The sequence below is a fragment of the Dermacentor variabilis genome, chromosome 8 (assembly GCF_050947875.1).
Source record: "Dermacentor variabilis isolate Ectoservices chromosome 8, ASM5094787v1, whole genome shotgun sequence".
Taxonomy (NCBI): domain Eukaryota; kingdom Metazoa; phylum Arthropoda; class Arachnida; order Ixodida; family Ixodidae; genus Dermacentor; species Dermacentor variabilis.
The window spans coordinates 64,399,547-64,422,869 of NC_134575.1; the positions used below are offsets into that span (position 1 = coordinate 64,399,547).

Below are 23,323 nucleotides of genomic sequence, written 5' to 3' on the forward strand. Positions count from 1 at the left end.
GTCTTTCTATCCCACCTGCAGCAAGCTGTTTTCCATCAACGTTCATTTCGATTTATTTATCATTTATTTAATTCAATTATGAACTGCAGGCAATTTTCTTTAAGCTGTCCGTGGTGTCATTCTTTGTTGGCGTCGTATGATACGGATGTGGGCTGGATGCAGCTGCATATATGAGCAACAGAAATCGAACCCCGCAGACTAGCTTCTTCTCTCTTGTATATATATATATATATATATATATATATATATATATATATATGTGTATAGAAAGTAGAGAAGTAGAAAAAAAGAAAAGCGCCTTCACTGACGCTCTGGCCGTGGGGCGGGCCTTCGTCGAAATGAGCTTTTTTTCCACCATTCATTCGCCTGAGAGGCTTAGGACGCCACCCTATGAATGCGACTAGGGTGGCGATATGGGCTTGTTGGTCGGTCAGCATTGAAAGGTATCTGTATAGCGCAGCAAAACACAGACACAAGAAGGAACGAAGACGAAGGCAAGCGCTTATCTCGTATAGCGCTTGTCTTCGTCTTCGTTTCTTCCTGTGTCTTTCTGTTGTTGCGCTATACAGATACCTTCCCACGAACGCGTTCACGTCGAGTAACCGAATCACTTTTCAGCAAATTCGACTGTATTGTTTTATTAGCGGCTGCAGGGACGGTAAAATTACATAATTCTTGTCTTTCATTAAAGGGAAGTGCTACTTCCAGGGAGAAGTATATGGAGTTGGAGAGAAAAAGTATAGGAAAGAGAAATGCACGAGAACGATGTGTTAACCGCTCAACAGCACTCATGGCAGGATGTCGGGCGTAGGGTGAGTCGTAGTTCGAATACATTATGCATATTTACAAATATTTGTTTATGCTTTTGTAGGGGCGACATGTATTGAACCTTTTGACGGAAATTGATAAGGAGAACACAAACGATCCCAATGTCATGCCCAGAAGTATAGAATGGGGCACATATTGCGCAATCGGGAGGCTACCGTTAGTAACGGAAGGGCCTTCGGCATTACTAGCCTTGAAATGTTTTATACCATCGTCACACATGCAATAAACTTAGGAAATTTAGAAAATGCTACGTTTTAGTTTTTTTTTATTTCGGGCAGCTAATTTCAATTTTCGTGCAACACAGCCAGTTTTTATTAATAGTGAGCTGAAATTCATTTGACAAACCTATAAAACTACCTTAATATGACGAAATTGCTTTTGCAATTATAGTAAATCACGCAGACAGATGAAAAAAATTCTGATAAAAATTAGTTGAATACTTCAAAAATAAGAAAACGACGGCGCTGTCTCAAAGACTGAAAGGTAGCTATTGGCCATTTTACAAGCGTTCCAATTTTTCTTTTTGGAAGCATCGAGCCTACCCTAATATCACTGAACTTATTCGTACCTAGAATTTTCAAAATCCTACTTTTGTAAAAGGAACGAAACTCTAATTGCTGAAATAGGTGAAGAGCTCTAATCACTCAGCATTTGTTTTCAAGATGTTAATTATCATACAAGTAGGATTACTACTCTAGCTCGCGCAAATACGGGATCGCCTGACCTATTTATTCGTAACGCTAAGGTAGTAGTTGAGATTAAGGGTTTCACAGTACGCAAACGCTTTATTGGTGCAAAGTTGTTTTCTGTGGCCTCCAAGAATAATTGATGCGCCAAATGCAGGTATGAAAGATAATGTTTAAGTACTCAGCTGATTTGAAGATTTTCTCGCTCCATGCTGGCACTTTCTGTTGCTTTGCTCAAGTTATGCCAGATGTTACCCCTTCAGTTTTAGCTATCACAATGATAACTGCAAATTGAAAGTTATTACGAAACATTTTACCAAGTACAATGCAAAGTGAAAGCAAATGCAGCATGATTCCGCGCTCGTCTTTCTAGGCATAGAATGAATTTAACTTTCAAGACATCACAAAAAGAGAAAGAAAAACAAATGAACAATGTTTACAAATGGCTATAGTGATGAAGAACCGGCAAAAAATTTCGACTGCAACAGAAAGCTATAAGGTCGCACTGTGCCTTTACGAACGGTGTTCTAATTATACGCGCGACCTACTAACGCGGACGCGAAAAACGCGATTGCGGCTAAATTTTCGGTAACCTTAAGCACATGAACACGCCGTGTAGAGGCCCTACACTAATAGCGCGGCGACATGAATGCTGCCCTAAAGAGCCACGCCATCAAAGTTACATCACTTGCAGGTTTGAATACTGATATTGTTTTGCACTTTTTATATTTAACAGTCAAAGAATGTTTATGGCACAAGGCATGCACTGTAAACGTTACCTTTCATGACACTTGCTTGTGGGCTGCCACTCTCCAAATTCCAAGGTATAATTCAGTCATCAGCGAAGCCCTGATTTGAACAACCTCTGCGACTAAATAGTAACGCAATCCACCTTGCATATACGGCATGCATATGCCGATGGTGAAAGTTTGCCTGGAGTATCGATGTAATTTTTATTGCAAATGAAAGAACAACAACGTCCAATTAACACCCCTTGGGCTATAATTGCATAGGTAACCATGGTGTTTTGAAAGTTTGTCGCTATAGCTGGCTAGTTGGACTGTATCATTTCTTTTCAGGTGCTCAACTGTGTAAAGTGACACCTGCGAGGGAAGGTATCTACATACATCATCTTCATAGAAGCGTTCGACTTTCTGGTCATCATGACTAGATGCAGGTGCGTAGACCTGTACGACCTTCAATTTGTACCTGTTATTAAGTTTCACAACAAGACCTTAATAAGGTCCCGTAGATAGTGTACAAAGACGTTAATAATGTCTTGTTACACTATCTACTGGATCGGCCCCCGTAATCCTAGGAATGCTTAACGCCCGCTTTACTTCCAAGACTGGTCGGCTGGTGTTGCACAATCTTCGAGATCGGCCCACGTATGGAGAGTGCTTAACGCCCGCCGCACCTCCGGCACTGGTCGGGCCGGTATTGAACAGATATACATCTATATACACACAGAGTGGTTGGGAACAAATGTATAGAGGTAAACAAAATAAATAAGTAAAAGAGAGGACTGCCTTGTCGGCAAGCTCAATAAATTTGGGAAACGTTGTCTGATCAGTGACACGCGGGTTCAATTAATTCCATTCTCTTCCAGCTTGCGGGAAGTAGGAGAACAAGAACGCGCTATTATTGCAGGAAAACTCTTTTAGTTGTAGAAGTTGTAAACGCTGTAGTTTCGCTCTGTTTCCTAGAGTGTGAAGGCCTGCACACTGTGAGAGCTCAGTTGGTGAATCGGTACGCTTGTAGCGGTTATAAAGAAAACGGATAGCTTTCCTTTGAATCATTTGAAGTGTTTGGATGTTATTTTTCGTGTGCGAAAAGGAAACAATATTCGCATATTTTAGGATTGGCCGAATAAGTGTGGCGTTAGACTACGAGCTTAGTTTCAAATGCCGAATGACGCGAGACTCTCTTGAGAAAGTTTCTGCATTGCTTTCCTGATTACCTGTGGGATAGGGGCAGTCCATGTCAAGTCGGAAGAAATGATGAGTCCTAAATAACAGTGCTCAGAAACACTTGGGCTGACGACATTGCTAATGGAATAAGAATAAGCTTATTTTCTTTGTTTCTTTGTAACAGACATTGAAACTGTTTTATCTAAATTGATTGACATCTGCTAGTCCTTGCACTACTGCCCGAATTTATTTTTTGCGTTACTGAGTTTAATTTTTCAATCAATGTTCTGAATTTCTTAGTAAAACACGCAGTAATCTGCATGCAGCCGGATTTTAACAATAATTTCTTTCGCAATATCATTCATGAAGAGTAAAAAAAAAGAAGAGGTGACGTGGCGGCTGTGCTTGCTCTGCGCTTAGGAATCGCGTTCCTCGGTTCTGGCTTCTCCTGCTTTGGGGGCTTAGGTCAAGTATCCGGTGGTATTTTCTTTGGTCAGCTTGTAATTTCGCATAACTATATATATATATATATATATATATATATATATATATATATATATATATATATATATATATATATATATATATATTCTGAAGTGTTTTTGTGTTAGCCTTGCTTGATGTCTGTAGCGTCACCTGGCTACGGGGCTTCCCCGTGGTCAGCCTCGGTAGCTCCTCAGGAGCTGCCGCTTGAGTTTTTTCTTCTCAGTGGAGGCGGCACTGTTCCTGTCGCCATGGTGCCGACCGACGGAGGGACGATCAATAGGAAAAACTCAAAAACGATTCAGGGCGAATTGCAGAAGGCCTCACCCCACTTCCGTCAAATCACAGAGGTCCATCAATTCGGCAGAGGTGGCATACTATGCTGCTCGCCAGACCACACCTTGTGTCAAAGAACTGCTGAATTGTTCCACATTCGCTTCGCATCCGGTGAGCTGTTTCGTACCACCACATCTCGCATGCTCCAGAGGCATTGTACGAGGGGTGGACGTCACTTTAACCCCTGAGGAGATTTTAGAAATGTTCTCAGTAGCTGGCGTCATCTCCGTTTACTGGTGCAGTCGAGTGATTGATAATAAGAAGATACTAACAGAGTCAGTCATAGTTACATGTGCTGGAACGATGCGGCCAACAGAAATTAAGATCTGGCCCCTAATATACAAGGTAGAAGCACTAGCTCCACGCATTCTGCAATGTAACAAGTGTTGGCGATTTGGCCACAGCGTCAGAGGCTGCAGATCTGCACCCCGCTGCCGTGCTTGTGGAGACAGCCAAAGTTTTAGTGATTGTTCCTCCAAAGAAGAAAAATGTTGTCTCTGTGGTGGTGGTCATTCCGCCAACTACTCGAACTGTCCTGCAAGATCACAGGAAATGCAAATTGTAGATTTAATTGAAAGGAGACGTTGCTCACGCCGTGATGCTGTTCTTGAGGTCCAGGGGAGGTCTAAGGGATGTGCAGGAGTGACAGCCCGTCAGCAAATGGTTGCAGACTCAGCCCTTTCCGATTCTATTGCGACGGCGGTCGAAAAGGCGTTGTCAAAAGCTATGGAACGACTAACATCAAACCTGTCGGAGACTCTAGCTCAAGTGTTGACATCACAAATGATTCAGCTTTTCAGTCCTTTAGCGAGTTCTAATGCTAGCTCGCAGATTATTACACAGACCCTAACATCGAATGCTGAAGAACTAATGGATCCCTCATCAGTTATTGTACAAGACGCAGACAATGCGAGGCTATCAACTTCAACTCAGCAGACCGACAAGGGATGCTTCTTAGGATCAGTGTCGGAAAACAACCAGGGTGTAGAAATGGACCTCCCGACTCTTAAACGCACAAGATCACCTAACGATAACTCATCGATCTCTGTCCCGCACTCAAAAACCAAAAAGTTTGTGAAAGATAGTCTTTCCAAGTCAGATTCTAATCCTAACTCTTCCAGCTCTGACCCTCAATCAAAACCAACAAAGTACGGTAAAGACAGTCTTTCGAAGAAAGATTTTTTAAAAGGCAGTATTTTAGAGCAAGCGGTTTCCAAAGCACGCATTAATTCATAATAGGTTATTTAAAGGTATTACAGTGGAACTGCCGTTCCATTGTTTCTGCAGCTACTGATTTAATATGTTTTTGCTCATAACTTTCTCCCGACATTATCCTTTTGCAGGAAACTTGGCTCTCCAAAGGGCGAGATTTTCATATACAAAATTATCGTTTATTTCGATTGGACCGTCCATCGAGAGGCGGAGGACTTGTTTTCTTGATAGCAACTAAAGTATGCCACAAAGTAAAAATTTCTTACCAGTATATGTCTACGGAGTGTGAGATACTAGCTTAGATGTAACTATTCCTGGTTGTTCCCCATTTTCCTTAGTTAATACATATTTTCCCACAGGCGTGCATGATACTCGTTTCCTCGATACCGTTGTCAACTCTTGTAGGAAAGAAATTGTGATAGCCGGAGACTTTAATTCGCATCATGTGTCTTGGGGTTTCAAAACGGACTCATGGGGAAAGCGATTATCCGACTGGGCAATTAATCAAAATTTTTGTTGCTTAAACACGAAATGAGCTACCTATATTCAGGGTATTTCTAAATCGGCATTGGATCTAACATTTGTCAGTTCAGGAATTTCCGTAACTTCCTGGTTTACTGTCGACTCAGCTTCAAATAGAGACCATCCACCTATTAGGTTTGACATTGTCTGCCCTGTTATTTCCCTGGAGTCTCCGACGCGTACTTTTGTCAATTACCAGAAATTTCAGAGTATCTTGAAAACGGTACTCAGTTCCCAGAAAACGCTACCGAATGACATCAAAGCCATGAGGTTTTGCGCAGTAGTAAAAAGTTCCTTTAAGAAATCCCAATTTAATGTTAAGAGAAGCAAAAGTACTACCTCTCCTTGGTAGAATTCGGATTGCACGCGGGAATATAGAAGACGAAAAGCCGCGTGGAAGAAATTACTTTACAATCAGTGCCCGAGTAACTGGAGTGATTATAAAGTCGCAGCTGCTGCGTTCAAGAGAACAGTTTCGAACGCCAAACACAAGTATGACGTAAAACATCATGAATTCCTCTCAGCAAGAAAAAAGCAACAAGCCCAGCAACAAAAAAGCTCTGTTCAGATCCCTTCGATATAGAAAATTCATGCCAACACCAGCGAATACTGAATCGATAATACTTTCACCGCGCGGTTATCTGCTTCTTTAGAATTCATAAGAAAGGGCTCAGCGCAACGCTTAACATCACGTTTGCCGATTGGGCCACTAAGACCTCCCATCGCTGATGACTTCGTGGAAGTCACAGTGTCAGAGCTCTCTAATGTCCTTAGATCTCTGCCTGCCTCAGCTCCAGGTCCTGACGGCCTTTCCAATGCCATGCTAAAAATGTTGTTTGAAATGTCTTCTGATGACATTCTCAACGAGTTAATTATTCTCTAAATATGCTTGGATTCCACTAGAATGGAGGACAGTCAAAGTTATTCCGCTGCTTAAAAAACAAGGAGCTGGCTACAACCTTGACAACATTAGGCCTGTCTCTCTTACGTCAAATATGGTAAAACTAATTGAAAGAGTTTTATATGATATTATGATGGGGGATCATATTTGTGAAAATTCGTTACTGAGCCCAAGTCAAATAGGTTTCCGGCCCGGTCTCTCCATTTGGTGTGCGCATGTAGATTTGGAAAGCCGCATCCAACTTGCTCAGCACAGAAAAGAAGTTAGCGCTTTAGTGACACGTGACATAGCAAAAGCTTATGACAGCGTTGAGTACTCTCTACTGCTGGACACATTACAGTCCTACAATTTTCCGAAATATATAACGGCATGGATTTTTGAATTTCTAAGAAACAGAAAATTTCATTGTCTTCAAAACGGCTTTTCTTCAAGAATGTTCGATCAGACAAGAGGGGTGCCCCAGGCGGCTGTTCAGTCTCCTATACTATTTAACCTGTTGACGAGTTCAGTACCACTTCACCAGGATGTGAATCTGTATGTCTATGCAGAGGACATTGCATTTTTCGTGACAGCTAGAGACATCAATTCCCTTCACCTGTCTTTGCAAACGTACCTCTGTACTCTACAGACGTGGCTTCACAACCTGCACCTGTCACTAAACGTAAACAAAAGTGCAGTCCTTGTTTTTCCGCTTTCCGTTACAGTTATCATTAGTATATGAACAGAGAACCATTCCTCAGGTAGAGTCGCTTAAATACTTGGGTATCACATATGACGGAAAACTGAACTGGCGTTCTCACATAGAAAATATTGGAACGAAGGCGACACGAGCCGCAGGTTTACTACGTAGAATCAGTAACCGACGCTCTGGTATGCGAAGTGACACATTAATTTTGATTTATTGTATGTATGTACGACCGATTCTAGAATTTGGTTGTGTTTTGTTCTCCGGAAGTGCAAAATATATATTAAGGCCCCTTGTTCTGTTAGAAAGAAAAGCTCTTCGACTATGTTTAGGTCTTCCTAAATTTGTTGCTAATAATATACCAGGAAGCGCGCCTACCTACTCTTCACACACGATTCCGCATGCTTACGGTTCAAACCTACTTAAGAGCTTATGATTCTTCGCTACGACGTGGACAATATGCATTTATTAGTTAACCAGGTCCATTTTTTACGCATTGTTATTACAAGAGTTATTATCGTCACAGATTCTCTATCTGTATGCAGTGCACTTACTGCGTCTACAAAGTCGCCAACCGGAAACACGTTTTATTCATTAGCTCCACCTCACTTAACTTTAGTGCATATAATATGGGTCCCTGGCCACCGAGACATTCATATTAATGAAAAAGCCGATTTCTTAGCAAGAACTTCTTTAGCAGGTCCTGTGCTATTTGTGCTGCCGGCGACTGCGCACATTACTGCAGCCAGATATCGGCAATTTTCTTTGAGCGAGGACAAAAAAGTTCTGTCATTAGCAAAATCTTCAGATTTTTTACATTTAAATTATTCTTGGAACCAGCATTGGTGTACTAACCGGAAATTTGAAGTTTCATTTACTAGGCGGCGTTGCCGTATTCCAACACTTAATTTTTCCTTGCACAGATGTGGTCTGGCGATATCCCCTCTATGCTACCTCTGCAATGAACCAGAAACTATAGATCATTTTTATTAGCATGCCGGCGGTTTTCCAATAATTGAAAACTATGTCTAGAAATTCCACTTCAAAATTTAGGATTACCTTTAAGCAGCACTGTTACTCTTCCTTGCAGCAACAGTTTTGGGATATAGCCACAGGAACGTTTGCCTAGCCATTTATAATTTCCTATGTGGCACAAAAAGAATGCCTTGTTAATAGTTTTTAGTTTCAAGAATTGATTTATTTCTACTGCAGTTTAGAAAATTCAAAAAGTAAAAGCACAAATTCACAGTTCAAATCTTACTATGATTATTCATAATTTACCTTACTCAAGTTTAAGTATATCCTTTCTTTAGCATTCCTATCAACGCAAGGCTTACTATAGTATTGATCAATACTTCATCTGATGTATTCATAGTTTATTTTAAATCTTGGATTATTTGTCTTCCTTTCTTTATGCGTGTTATTTATTTGTTTACCACTTTATCTTATTTTATTTATTGAGTCATATTACCACTCGATTCGTGGTCTATCCTCCTCAGTGGGCTTGTGCCATTACCTGAGGCTCCATCATCATCATCGAAGACAACTGGAACAGGATCAGAGAAGTGGTCTCCAAGATCCACAAACTGCCTCCTCTTGGACAAATAATCACTTACCCAGCAAGTCATTGGCCCATTCCTGAGTATGTTCGTAAGCTTGAAAATTAGTTTCGCATGAGATACCCGGTAAAAGGCTTTTGATAAACCCAGAAAGAGCATATCAATTTAAAACCGGTTGTTAAAGGCTTATGCAAGGCCATGAGTTATTTCTATTAGTTGAGTAACAGTGGATAACCCACTACGGAAGCCGTGCTGGTTTGGATAAAGGATATTAGTTTCTACAAATTCTGTAATGAACTTCAAAATAATATGCTCAAGCATTTGACAACAAGTACAAGTCAAAGATATAGGCCGGTAGTTTGCTGGCGATGAAACGGCTCCCGATTGAAGTAGTGGAACAATTTTAGCAATTTTCCATTGGGATGGGAGGCTACTTTCCCGTATTGAGTTTGTGCATATCAGGTGCATGTACATGCTGACAGGTTATGCATACCGTTTTAAATATTCGTTCGGAATTCCATCAGGGCCGCTGCATTTTTTTTCGTCGATATTTTTTTCGTCGAGTATGCCAGTTTCGGAAATTCTTGGAGAGTCAGTTAGTTTTCTCTGTTGATTACTAAAGGTAAATGGGTATGGGTATGTCGGAACATCTACATCATGAGTAAACACCGATTGAAAGAAGTTATTAAAATCATGTGCTGTGTTTTTATCTTCTACGGGCGATGCTACGCGGGTGCTGTTTTGAGAATGAATGTAACGACAAAATTTCATGTGTTGCGAGCACAATTATGCCTGTTTGCTGTCAGTATGTCAGTTTCTAATTCCTCCATCTCCTTGCTGGGTAGGGGATCTTACAAGGACAGAATCTTACAATCATATGATTACTCGCTATTTTTATCTCGCGTACCCGTGCTACGCAATGTATCACACGCGGCGATCATCTAAAATAGCCAGTTGGCATTTGCAATGTAGCACTATGCGTGCAATTCTGGCCTATTTCTTGGAGCGGCGGGCTGCTGTATCATGGCATTGACGTTCGATCTTTCTACTGGAAACGCAAGTAATTTTTTTAAAGTTTGAGGTGGCCGGCAAGACAGCAACACCGAGCAGCCTTGGTCAGGGAAGTGCAGGAAAGCTGGCAAGGAAAGCTTCACTTTAAAAGTTATTATGAATAGTAACTTCCAGGCGGAAACCCTTCATAGCACGAAAGCATACGCTACAGCCACCCTGGCTTAGTGGCTGAAGCATTCAGCCACCGGCGCCTTCCTCCACGCTTCAGTGACCAGCTGTTATTTCTGTTGCCATGGCACTCTATAGTAAGCATGCCCTGCTCAAGAAAAAGAGAAAAAAGTAGCTTTTCACACATTCACATCGGCGGTGGCGTTATAAGCATATGCTTTTTGCATATTAAGGCCAGGCTTGCTTGATAAATGGCGCGAGCTTGCGTCATTCGGCACATGGATATTATGTGTCGTTATATTTTATATTCATCACTGTAATCACCTTAGCATAACTTTATTCAAGCTATTTGGAAATAAAGCTGGGCAGCAATGCACTTTTTTTTCTCCACTTTGCAATACTTTCTCACTATCTTTTATGGCAATAACAAAAGTTTGCTTGTGTTGAACGAAGACTCCTGAAATGACCTCACCAACTCGATAAGACCACACGTTGGTTGGCGTTATAAAGGAAAGATGGCAAAATAAATATTTTCTTGCTGTATTCATACAAAAGGTAAAAAAACCGACTTTTTCGCACAGGTTGCTTACAAGAAGCTTTGGCCTATGCGATGTGCGTTTCCCGCACAGACAGGCCAAGGGGTGTATAGACGTACGAGACGTTGCATTCGTCTAGGTAACATTGTCAAGTGTAGATGGGAGCTCGTTATTTCTACGCAAAAGTAAAAAAAAGCTTTCGTTACTCTTTCTTTTATCTACTTGGAAGAGTGTTATGAGACCCCTAATTTTTCTCTATCTGAATGAAAAACGTGGTTACTTTCTCGGAGTAACTGGTATGGGTGGACCGCAGTGGATGCTCGGGATGATAAACGGAAACATGCTACAGCGATAAGTGTGCCTCGTTTGTCCATGTTTGTCTTACTGGGAAGCATTAGTAATGTAGAACCGACTGATGCAGCAACACCACTGCTGAGCCTTCGTGGAAAATGTTGGCGTGGCACTCGCCTCCCACCCACTATCAATTAACACATTTTTCTTCAGCTAACAGGAAAGAAGAAATGTAAAGCGCCTCATGGTTCAGCTTCGTCGAGAACAAGTGATACACGTATTGGATGTATAATTTTTTTAATCCTGTATTAAATGAATGTCTTAACGATCAGTCGTCACGGGCAGTAATGATGCCGAGTAAAGAAAGCTCTTCTGTGTTCGTTTACAGGCGCAGCTTCTACACCGTCCAACAACAACGCTGCAATCTAAAGCGTTAAGTGGAGTACTGGTGATGGTGACACAGCTCGCATTACCTCAATTTCTCCGTTTGCTCTGAACACAGCTCCCGTGCAATAAGAATTTCATTGCTCTGACATTGCCGGTGACTCTCGACCTCAGCTGTAAGCATAACGCTATTATGTTTTGGAATGAAATAGTGAGAAGAGTCCGCACTGTCGCCTATAGAATACATGTATGTGAATATTTTACGCGACAGATTCAGAAGAAAAAAAAACACTTCAATACATTGCAGACGTCCGAGGCTGTACTCATTTCATGTATACAAAAAATATTTTGTTATTCCAGTAAGTAAACAAATTACTAAAGGAAACATTTCTTCCGTAGCGCTTTCCGCATTCCTGAAGTGACAAAATCGTTCGTTCTCATTACTGAATTTCGAGGAGTGAAGCCTAATCGGATATCAATCCACCATGCCTTAGATCCAGTGCATAGATACTAAAACTGGTTCTGTCTACTTCATGATGCAATTCGGGAACAAAATGGACATTGACGTGGACATTGACTAAAGGTGATATTCTATCATGAGCATCTGAAATGCGGAAGCCACTCTTAAGAAAAACAACGAAGATGTTCCTATTCAAAGCAACTAAACTGATCATTCTCAAATCGGATTCCGGACTACTTATCCGTATTTCTGGCTGCATTTCTAGCTGTAGTGTGAGCCAAATGTAAACTAAATTCATCAATATCGACGGAGTATTACTGATACTTCCTACCAGTAAGCTTTCTTTTTCTTCCCCCCCCCCGCGTGTTTTTTTTTCTTGATATTGTAATTACCTGTCGTTGTCGGCTCTTCTTGAGCCGCGGCCTTGTTCTCATGTTTTCTTATTTCGATACTCACGATCGTGCTTGAGAATAACTCCGACTGAATTCTATTGCAGACACTCGAGGTTACACTGCGAGTATACATATTCAATAAGGAAAGCGAGTGTACATGATTAATGAATGCTGCTGATCAAAGGCCTCGGGCCAGTCGTTGCTGCGATCAGGCGCTAAGGAGATCAGTGCGTTGTCTCCCAAGTCTCTGCCCGCACTGTCCACCCAACCACGCACTTTTCCATACCAGCCAAACGACCATGTGTCTCAATAACTCAAACCGGCGGTGAACGCCACTCGAATCACTTGAGCCGCCCGCACCGCTTCGCCCACGACATAAGACACTCCGCCGAAACTACCGTCTCCACATGCAGGGAGCGGCGTGGTGCTCGATTCATGTTAAATACGAAGGAGGACATATATATGTCTCAGAATGGCAGCCCCAGCCGCCGCCTACGGGAGTGAATGAACCTCCGGCGGCCACATTGTTAGCGGCAAAAGTGCGCGGCTCCAGCATTGGCGGTCGCGGTATGCGTTCGGTTATCGCTGTGTGTACAGTTCCGTGTTGAAAAATTTAAAGAAGATACCTCCAGAAAGTATATCTGCCCTCACTCGCGTGCCACACTTGTCGTTAAAAAAATATTGCTGCGTCAAATTATATTGCCATACGCTTTGAGAACAGCTATCGGCGGAAGTCTTCTCCAGTCGCACTTGCTCCCTTAGTTAAATTAAGAACTGTACCTCCATACAAACTAACCTTGTGTGATGTAAGTTCATATTGAAGATTCATCACTGTTTACCCAGTAAATTATGTGAACGCGAGAATAGGTGCTGTTGTGCGCCACGTCAAGTGAACAGTCTTCCAAGTCACGAGCTGCATCACTGCTCAATCAGCGCATGGCTTTGCCGGCTTCTGTTACGTGGCGGGCATTTTATTACAACAGCAATTATATGGACGCTCAGTCGCATTCTCGTCGTCGGCATCGCGCCGCCGTGGTGTTCCATGTAAAGTCCAAGGGTGATAAGACGATCGCCGCGCATCGTATACTGTATATGCGAGTGAAAGCGTTCAAGGGGAGCTGACGATCGCGACTCAATCTCGCACGCGCAAGGGAGGAAAGCGGCAAGGAAGCGAGTCGCCTTCCGTCGTGCGCTAGGTGCCATGGGGAGCAGAGGGAAGGGTGCGGCGTAATACTCCGCCAACAACCCCGCATTTCGTCACAGCACGCGGTCGCCCAGGCCTTGAAGCGATCTGGCCTCTTAGGTGCGTCGACGGTTCGTATATACCACTGTCGCCGCTCAGTTTCCGTTGAACCGATAGACCACGCGAAGGTCACTTGACTCGCTGCTGCTGCCGTGCTTCCTCACACCAACGTTTTCACAGCGAGTGTCCGCGGGCATAGAGTGTTATGTCTTCATGTTTCTCTGTGCGTAATGACACTATGCTTGTAAATTTAATTAGTATGCGAATGTTTGCGAGTTTATACGGCCTATCAAACTACTATTCTTACTTCATATAGCTCTCTACTAATTTGCTATCGCAATCGATGATTCCCCTTTGGGGCGAGACTTGACTTTTTTGAAATGATGTTTGTGCAACAACCTTGCATGGCATGAATAACGACGCCGTTATCGCCTACATGAATAAAAACATCTCTCACACTTCTATGTAACGATGGATAAAGCCTTGAATGCATCGCTTTCTTTCTTTTTGTGCTGTTTCCCTTTTCATAGTCATAATACTTGGTGGTATAGTAATTTCGATAGTTCGCATTTCTTTTTCTGGCAGTCCGTGAGTTCTCCTCGAGTTATACTAGTTGTCATGTTACTTACGTGCAACCACAATAATTATTCACGATTTTTGTATACAACATTACCGAGTTGGATTACGCAAGGCGCCGCAAACTATGTGTTTAGCGTCCTGGACAACCTGACAGTCAGTCATATGATATAGCCAGAGCTTGCCTCATGATCTTCGCTGTGGACGCTTTCCCATATTCCATACGTGATCAAAAGCTTGATGTAATTCATCCATCTCGTCTAGAACTTCTTATTTTAACACACACCACAACAGAAACATCAGTCAGAAATTCTACACTGACATATGAACGGCAGAATAAATTGCCAATTGACAATGGAACTTCTGCAATGCATAATGATTCACTATTTAAGCTATGTTTGTAACTAAGCCATGTCTAAAATGCTTCACGACTTCACGACGAAATGTCTCACGACTTCAAGTGTACCAGAGAACTGGAGAAATTGCAAAATCATACTAATCAGCAAGAAGGGAGACTCTAAAGAATCGAAAAGTATAGGCCCATTAGCTTGCTTTCAATATTGTGTAAAGTATTCACCAAAATAATTTCCAAGAGAATAAAGGCAACATTTGACTTCAGCCAAACAAAAGACCAGGCTGGATTTAGGGACGGACAGTGGATCCCATCGATGTCATCAGTCAGGTAATCGAGAAATCTGCAGAGTACAATCAACCTATCTATATGGCTTTTATAGATTATGAAAAAGCATTTGATTCATTAGAGATACCAGCAGTGAAAGAGATATTACGTAGTCAGGTGTGCAGAAGGAGTACGCCAATAGCTTGGCAAATCAACAAAAATTCCACAGCTACCTTGGTTCTCCACAAAAAAAGCAAAACGTTACCTATCAAGAAATAGGTTAGGCAAGGAGGCACAATCTCTCACCATCACGGCGTGAACAATCACTGCAGGCAGAATCACTGCGTGTTTGAAAGAAGTATTCAATCTATTAAACTGAGAATGCTTACGAGTGGGAATCAACAGCGCATATCTCAGCAAGCTTTGGTTTTCGGATGATATTGTCCTGTTCTGCAACTCTGGGGACGAATTACTACAAATGAATGAGGAGCCTAACAGAGAAAGTGGAAGAGCGGAGTTGAATATTAGTATGCAGAAAGCAAAAATTATGTTCAATAGCCTGGTAAAGGATAGTGTTCAGGATCGCCAGTCAGTCTTCAGATTCTGTAAAGAAGTACGTTTGTCTAGGTTAATTACTCAGAGCGGAACCTAATTATGAGAAGCAAACTCACAGAATAATAAAAATTGGTTGAGTGCGCAAGGCAGGCATTGCCAGATCCAGGCTGGGCGCGTATCACTACCATAGAAAAGAAAGGTGTAAAAACACTGCACGCTACCTATCACCAGTGACAGGTTGATCTTTTTCCGGTGAGCCTTTTCACCGTCCAACAAATGTTATCGCTCAGCGCGGGATGCGCATGCATGTGTTGGAAGTTTATGGGATGATAGTGAGGGTTCTATTCGCGGTCTGTTGTCACTGAACCTTGTGTAATCTGATTGCATGTATGCGCAACGCGATTGGTGTAGAACTTTCTTCAGGACACGCAGGCACCAGCGATTTCTGTGGAACGTTCGATGGCTCGTGTATAAAAGCTGACGCGCTTGACTGGCTGATCATATTTTCGACGATAACCGACAGTGTTCGCCGCTATCGCTGTTCTTTGAGTGTAGCCTGTTTTTGAGGGCACAAGTTCGCCTAATAAAACGCTAGTTTCGTCAACCACAAAAGATAAACGAGTCCACGGGCGCTAGGGGGGGGAAGACGACGACGACGAACGTGCCAGTAAGCGTCGAAGACCGGCTCCCGCTTCTGAAAATGATTTCGGTGATTTAATTTGAGCCCAGTGCGACTATTTTAGTGCCAACGGACTCTTTAAGTTGTGGCGATCCCGTAGACACCCGACTCTTGAAGGTGGGTGGCCTTGTTGCGATTTTATCGGCCTTTTCCGTCCAGACCACGCCGCTGCGACGCTAACCCTAGCCGCGCTTGTGTTAGCGCGGCGAAGTGCTGCTGCGGCGCTAGCTTTTCTCTTCAGTGTCTGCAGTGATGGAATGTGAAATGGAAGGGAAGCTTCTGACTCCCGAGGAATTTTCCAAGGATCCCGGATGGCAAACAGTTGCTGCCAGGCGCTCCGGAGCCAAATCGCGCCCGTCGAGCGAGTTGGTGCCATTTCTACCGGCGCTAAGCCAAATGACAACGCGACCGCAAAGGGTCGCCGAGACCGCAGCAGCGCTAAAGCCAAAATTATTCGGGGTGGAAGGATGCCTCCGTTGCCCAAAGAAGACGCGAAGATCATCGTCAGGCCGAAGGGAGGTCTGAACATCAGCAAGGTGGGGCCGACAGTTGTGGCCGAGGCCATATGGAACGCAGTCGGTTTCGACCAGGCGAAGCGGGACTCGGACACGACGTGCCCGAATTTCCAACAAAATATCATGGTCATCAGCACCCCCAGCAGAGAGAATGCGACCCTCTACGTCAGGGTCGAGTGCATCGCTGTTGGCGGCCAGCAGCACGAGGTGAACGCGTACGAGGCAGCGCCCAACTCTACGTGCAAAGGCGTCATCCGCGGCATCGCACCGAGTGAAGGCCCGGAGGAGCTCGATCGCAAGATTGTCAACTCAAAGAACCCGCTGGCCTTGGGAGCCAAACGAATCAAGAGCACGGGCACCGTGGTTGTGGTCTTCGACGGCTACAAGGTGCCAAACTACGTGTCGTACGGCGGCACACTTGTCAGGTGTGCATTATATAGGAAGCAAGTGGAGGTGTGCTACGCCTGTGGCCGCCTCGGGCATCGAGCGGATGTCTGCCCCTCGCCGGACGAAACTATGTGCAGGGGATGCGGCATCGCCAACCCGGACGAACAACACAAGTGCGACCCCAAATGCAGGCTGTGCGGAGGCCGACACTTCACCGCTGCCAAGGAGTGCAAGCAGAGGTACCAGACGCCGTACCTCGTCAGACGCAGGCGCGGGGACCGATCCCGAGCCAATAGAAGCAAGTCTCCGGCCCTCGCCATGGGCGAGCGACAACTCCGGGCCGCCGCGGGTCGCTCCGCGGCTCGCGGGAGCTCTAGATCCAGGAGCCCCTCTCCACCTTCCGGACGGCGTTCCAGGTCCAGGGGCAGATCCCGGTCCAGGGGCAGATCCCGGTCCAGGGGCAGATCTATGTCCAGGGGCAGAACCGGAAGCCGCTCCAGGAGCCGCTCTGTCTCAAGGGCCCGGTATGGGTCCAGTGCCGGCCAGCAGAGGAAGAGAAAGTCGACGCTATGGTGGGCAGATATGGTTGCTGGCTTCGCCCATGCGAGATCCACCCGGGGCCCACGCGACCCGCTTCCAGAGCAATCCAGGGAGGCAGAGGTAGCGCGCCTTATGAAGGAAAACGCGGACTTAAAAGAAATGATCAGAAAGATGGCTAGCGAAATGATAGAGATTAAGAAATTAGTAATCAGTCAGAGTGTTACACCCAACGCGTCGGCGCCGACCGCCACAGAAGCACCAGTCCCGGCCTGCGACTCGGCCGGCGCCGCCAAGCGTAGGGCAGTTTCCAGCAAGGACGATTCAGATTCGCAAACGTATGAGGTCAAAGGCATGCTGGCCACGCTCACTAAGAGCGTGCAGCAGTTACACCAACAGCAGTAGCACAGGTGCAAGTCGCCCTAGGAGACCCGAGGAGAGGCCTCGGCGCGCTGGCCGATCGCATGGACGCCCTCGAGCGTCTGGTGATTCCGAATAATACGTCCGTAACTCCGATGCAGGTCGTTGTTCCGAACGCGTCGGGGACTCAAATCAGGGCTACGAGCACATCGGCACGTCAGAGTGGGGGGAACTTCTTGCGTGCACCTGTGCTTACAGCGGGTACCCCGGACAATTTATCTAATCATGGATAGTGCCAAAGAGGAGTTCAAAATTTGGCAGTGGAACTGCAGGGGGTACTCCAATAAGAGGGCTCCTTTGCAGCAATATTTAAGGTCGCTACGTAACAAACCACAAGTAATAGCATTACAGGAAACCCTCGTCTCTGCCGCATCCCTCTCCGGTTATCGTGCCGTCTCCGTGCAGGCCGAAGGTCGGGGAGTGTGCACGTTAGTTGACAGGAGGCTTACACACTTGTCTCACGACGTGAAGCTGGCGAGTTGCAAGGTCGAATACGTCATGGCGGAGGTTCTGCTCAATACGAGACAACGCAACCAGCGGAGAAACAGCGTGTTCATACTCAACATCTACAGCAATCCTAGGGACTCGCAACAGCAGTTCAAAACGATACTCAAGAAGTCCGTCGACCTGGCCGGCACCCATCCCTTGGTCGTCGTCGGAGATTTCAACGCACCGTACGGCGTGTAGGGGTACGTCTACGATACGAGCAAGGGTCGGGGTCTGTGGCAGAACGCCAACGAAATGGACCTCACGCTCATCACGGACAAGGCGTTCCCCACCCGAATTGGCAACTCGGTTAGCCGGGACACCACCCCCGATCTGGCGTTCGTGAAGAACGTCGAGGGAGCCGAGTGGAGCAACACCGCAATAAATTTTGGTAGCGACCATTATGTGCTCGAGACCCGCTTCGAAGTCACCCGAAGTAAATCCAGACAATTCACTGTCACGGACTGGGACCTTTTTCGCAAGCTCCGCGGCAACGACAGCGCACCCGTCCCAAAAGACCTGGAAGATTGGTGCGAGCGAATCAAGAGTAATGCCGAGTCATCCACTAAGAAGATCGTCAGCGACCTGGAGGTAGAAAAGATGGACGGTAGGCTGGCCCATCTGATCGAGGCCAAGCAGGCGCTGCTTCTGAGATGGAAAGGACAAAGGTTTAACCGAAGATTGAGGAAAAAGATCTCCGAGCTTAACAAGGCCATCGAAGATCACTGTCGGACCCTCGGCAAGCAGCAATGGGACGAGGTCTGTGACTCGATCGACGGGCAGATGCGTAACGGCAAGTCCTGGGGAATGCTTAAACATCTCCTCGACGAGGGCAGCACCAGATCCAGTCAGAGACACACGCTCGCCAGAGCCCTTCACGAAGCTACCATATCCTGTTCCGGGGACGAGCTGGTTGCCAAGCTCATGGAGAAATACCTTCCCATAAAGCATGGCGACGAGGAAGACCGGTTTCCCGACTACCTCGGACCAGCCCGTACGGAATTGGACGAAGACTTCACCGTGGGGGAAATTAGGCAAGCCATTTTCGCGCTCAAGGGGAAGTGTGCGCCAGGTGCCGACAGAATCACCAACAAGATGCTGCGGAACCTTGAAGACGGTTCGATCGCATACCTCACCGAGAAGATCAATGAGACGTGGAAAAACGGCAGCGTCCCAGAGCAATGGAAGAGCGCCAACGTCGTCCTGATCCCCAAACCCGGCAAGGCTCCGAATGTGGACAACCTCCGACCGATCTCTCTCACCTCCTGCGTTGGGAAAGTGGCGGAGCACGTCGTCCTCAACAGACTAAACAGATATCTCGAAGAGAAAAACATCTATACTCACAACATGATTGGCTTTCGTGCCGGCCTCTCGTCGCAGGACGCCATGAAGATGATCAAACATCAAATCATCGATGGCAGTACCAGAGACACCAGGGCCGTGCTCGGACTCGACCTCGAGAAAGCGTTTGACAACGTTCTCCACGAATACATTCTGGCCTCCGTGGCAGACCTCAAGCTGGGCCCCAGACTATATAACTACGTTCGTTCGTTCCTGACGGGGAGGAAAGCGAGGCTGCGGATCGGCGACATTGTCTCCGACGAGGTGCTCCTGGGCGCACGGGGCGCGCCGCAAGGCTCGGTCATTTCGCCTGCTCTCTTCAACATCTGCATGATCGGCCTCTCGAGGAATCTGGCCCAAGTTGAAGGAACACCATCTACGCAGACGACATCACCATCTGGTGCACCGGCGGTAGCGAAGGGCAAGTGGAAAGCGCCATGCAAGAGGCGGTAGATGTCACGGAGCAGTACCTGCTACCCACCGGACTCAGATGTTCCCCGACCAAATCTGAGCTTCTCCTTTATAGAAAAGAAAAAGGCCGCAGACCCAAGGGCTGGAAACCGGTCTCGGAAAGTGACATTCACCTGTTCACTCGGAGCGGTGACCCGATACCCAGGGTCGACACCATCAGAGTCCTGGATATGTTCATAGAATCACGCGGCGGCAACGGCACTGCGCTACGCAAGATAATTGCGAAAACCGACAATGCTTTTCGCCTCGTCCGAATGGTCACGAACAGACATCGTGGCCTCAAGGAGGACAACCTGCTTCGGCTCATCAACGCCTTTGTGCTGTGTCACTTCACCTACACGGTGGCCATGCACAACTGGCTCAGAGCCGAGCGGGAGAAGCTTAATGCCCTCATTAGAAAATTCTTCAAGAGAGCCCTCGGGCTGCCCGTCAGAACGCATACAGAGGACCTCCTTCGGCTCGGCATACACAACACCATGGAGGAGATAGACGAGGCTCAGGAATGGGCCCAGCCAACTCGGCTGTCCACCACGCCAGCCGGCAGGCGTATCCTCGAGGAGATCGGACTCGCACCAACCAAGAACTTGGCTGAAGACACCCAAATCCCCAGAGAAATAGGGGAGAAGATCGTGGTCGCCCCTTTGCCCCGCAACGTTCATCCCGTTCACAACGCAGGTCGTCGCAAGGCAAGAGCATTTAATATACTAAAGCAAATAAACAAAGACAAAATCGCAGCAAGCTTCGTGGACGCAGCTGCATACCGAGACGGCAAGGCTTTTGCGGTTTCCGTCATTGACACGCTGGGCAAAGTCAGCAACTGTGCTTCCGTCCGGACGACGAACCCAGAGGTGGCCGAGCAAGTGGCCTTTGCACTCGCCATGCAAGACGGTCGGAGAGACAGGGTGTATAGCGATTCGAAAGCCGCCATTAGGGCATTCCAGAAAGGCCGGGTAGCCCGGCAGGTAGTTCAACTTCTGAAAGGCGCCAAACAGGGCAACACCTCCATGCACTCGATCGTTTGGTTCCCTGCACACGTCGGGGCGATTGAGGGGGTTCCTCTGAACCTCAACGAGTCCGCCCACGAGGCTGCGCGTGGCTTTACAGACCGCGCTGCCCTCGGATCGGGCGACTCTCTCCCCGGACACAGAGACGCTCCTCTCACACACAACGAAATCACGAAATTCTTTTACTTAGAGAGAAGGGTTTTCCCCCCGCCTCACTCCAAGCTGAGCAGGCCGCAGGCGGTCACACTAAGACTTCTGCAAACGAACTCGTACCCAAATCCGGCGTCCCTTAATAGCATATATCCAGAGATTTATCCAACTTGTTCTTGCGTGGCCTGTGGTGAGGTAGATACGTTGTCTCATATGCTCTGGGAGTGCGGGTCGCTGGGCCCGAAGTTCACCAAGGAGGAGTGGGACGCGCTCCTGCGAAGCCCTGTCTTTGAGGATCAAATCCTGGCCGTCCAGCGCGCCCGCGATCGGGCCGGCAGACTAGATCTGTCAACCCCGTCGTGGGATTAGCCGGGTGCGCGTTTTATCGCGCTTTGCTGGACCAAATAAAAGTTTATTCACTGACTCACTCACTCCACGGGCGCTATAACGTAAAACTATTCTAAAATTTTATTCCAATTCTGCAATAAACACTCCGCGATCGGTCAAAAACTTTTTTGGACCGCCGCCACTTTACCTGTCTGTCACACGGCGTCACGACAACCACGATAGCTCCCTATCTGATATGACGTGTGTACACTGATTATGCACGATTTGTCCGAATAAAAGAAAAATAGTTATTTCTCATTCAACATATTTTCGTCATTAGCCCTCGGCTATCGGTCAAAAGTTTTCGGGCTGCGCCCACTTCGCTTGCCTGTTACGTGACGTCAAAAAAAAGCTCGATAACTCATGGCGTAAAAATGACGTGTACGCGTTGAAGATGCATTAATACGCCGAACAAAGCTGAATTTTCCTCTTAATAGCTGCAAGCTGCCCCGTTCCGAAAGGATTAAAAGATGGCTGCCGCCGATCGCTGAGGCACTGGCTACTCGCACCTGCCACTTTTGTGGTGGTGTAACCTTTTGGAGAACTTTCGGCGCGTTTACAACCTGAGGATCCGTCTTAACATCATTCTTCAGATTCCGTTGCCGGCCGCCGCGATTGTCCACGAGCCACCGCATGCTAAGTAAGAAAAAGCGGATCAATCGCAGACGACGGCACCACCTGACACCACCCTCTTCATCCGGTTATCGATTTTCAGTGCACTGGATCGGCCCCATCGAATCCCTCTCCACTTGAGCGTGCTCCTTGCCTCTTGTGAGCCAATTAGATAAGACAAGCCGCTCAGTGTAGGCAATGTTATTCGTTTTTCAAGCAAACAAAAGTGACCCCTTATGAACGAGGAGAGCGTTTGATTGGTTTGTTCTGGCAGCCCTGCGGGTGACTGCCCGATGTTTGCGTCGGTGGTTACGCAAATTTCACGTAAGGACATTGGAATAAAAGATAGTGGAATAGTTTTACGTTATGCGGCCCCCCGTGTCAGTATTTACTGTTTTAAACACACTTTTCAACACCCGCATAGTAAGAAGAATCGTACAAGCAACACAGCGAGTTGAACAAATTGGTAGTTTAACGTTCTTGACGTATATGTGCAGGGCGACACTGACGTGTCATTCATTCTTTGTCCCACGTCATTGTCGCGCTGAACGTATACGCCAAAATTCGTACATGTGATCAACCTCTCATGCAAGGCGTACGCACTCACCGGTAACAGTGGTGTTACTCGGGATAAATGTTGATTTACGTGTAAACAAAGTGAACTCACCTTGCCTATCCTGATCCCTTTCGGAGATGCCCGGTCTCGGCGCATACGCAGTAGCCATACCAGTCGCCGGCGCATGCACGTCTGTCTGTCCACACGGCACCGCGTAAAAAGCTTAGCAACCTTAGCAAGCTGTGCTTAGCAGCTTAGCAAGCTGCGCAGTTTGGTGCGCTGCGCCCCCTCATACTGGAATACAAGTGTCAATATGATCTACTTCGTATGACTTCACCAAGGTCCTGACATAATATCGTCAAACACGGTGCCTGCAACCCGGAGCCGATGCTTGAAACGCACGGTCACGGCCTTTTGTAAT

At 46.3% G+C, this 23,323-nt stretch overlaps 1 protein-coding gene across 5 annotated transcripts in view; it reads right to left on the minus strand.

The window, feature by feature from the left end:
* The window catches only part of LOC142590283 (putative sodium-dependent multivitamin transporter), a 118,102-nt gene that overhangs the window by 91,824 nt on the left and 2,955 nt on the right, over positions 1-23,323 (minus strand). For 2 of the 5 annotated variants that reach the window (XM_075702275.1, XM_075702274.1), the window contains exon 2: positions 23,014-23,098. The exons of 2 other annotated variants lie outside the window; for them this stretch is intronic. In XM_075702275.1, coding sequence (XP_075558390.1) covers positions 23,014-23,071 — 58 coding nt within the window. In that variant the 5' untranslated portion in view covers positions 23,072-23,098. The remainder of the gene's footprint in view (positions 1-23,013; positions 23,099-23,323) is intronic. One more of the 5 variants, XM_075702277.1, reaches the window with a different exon arrangement.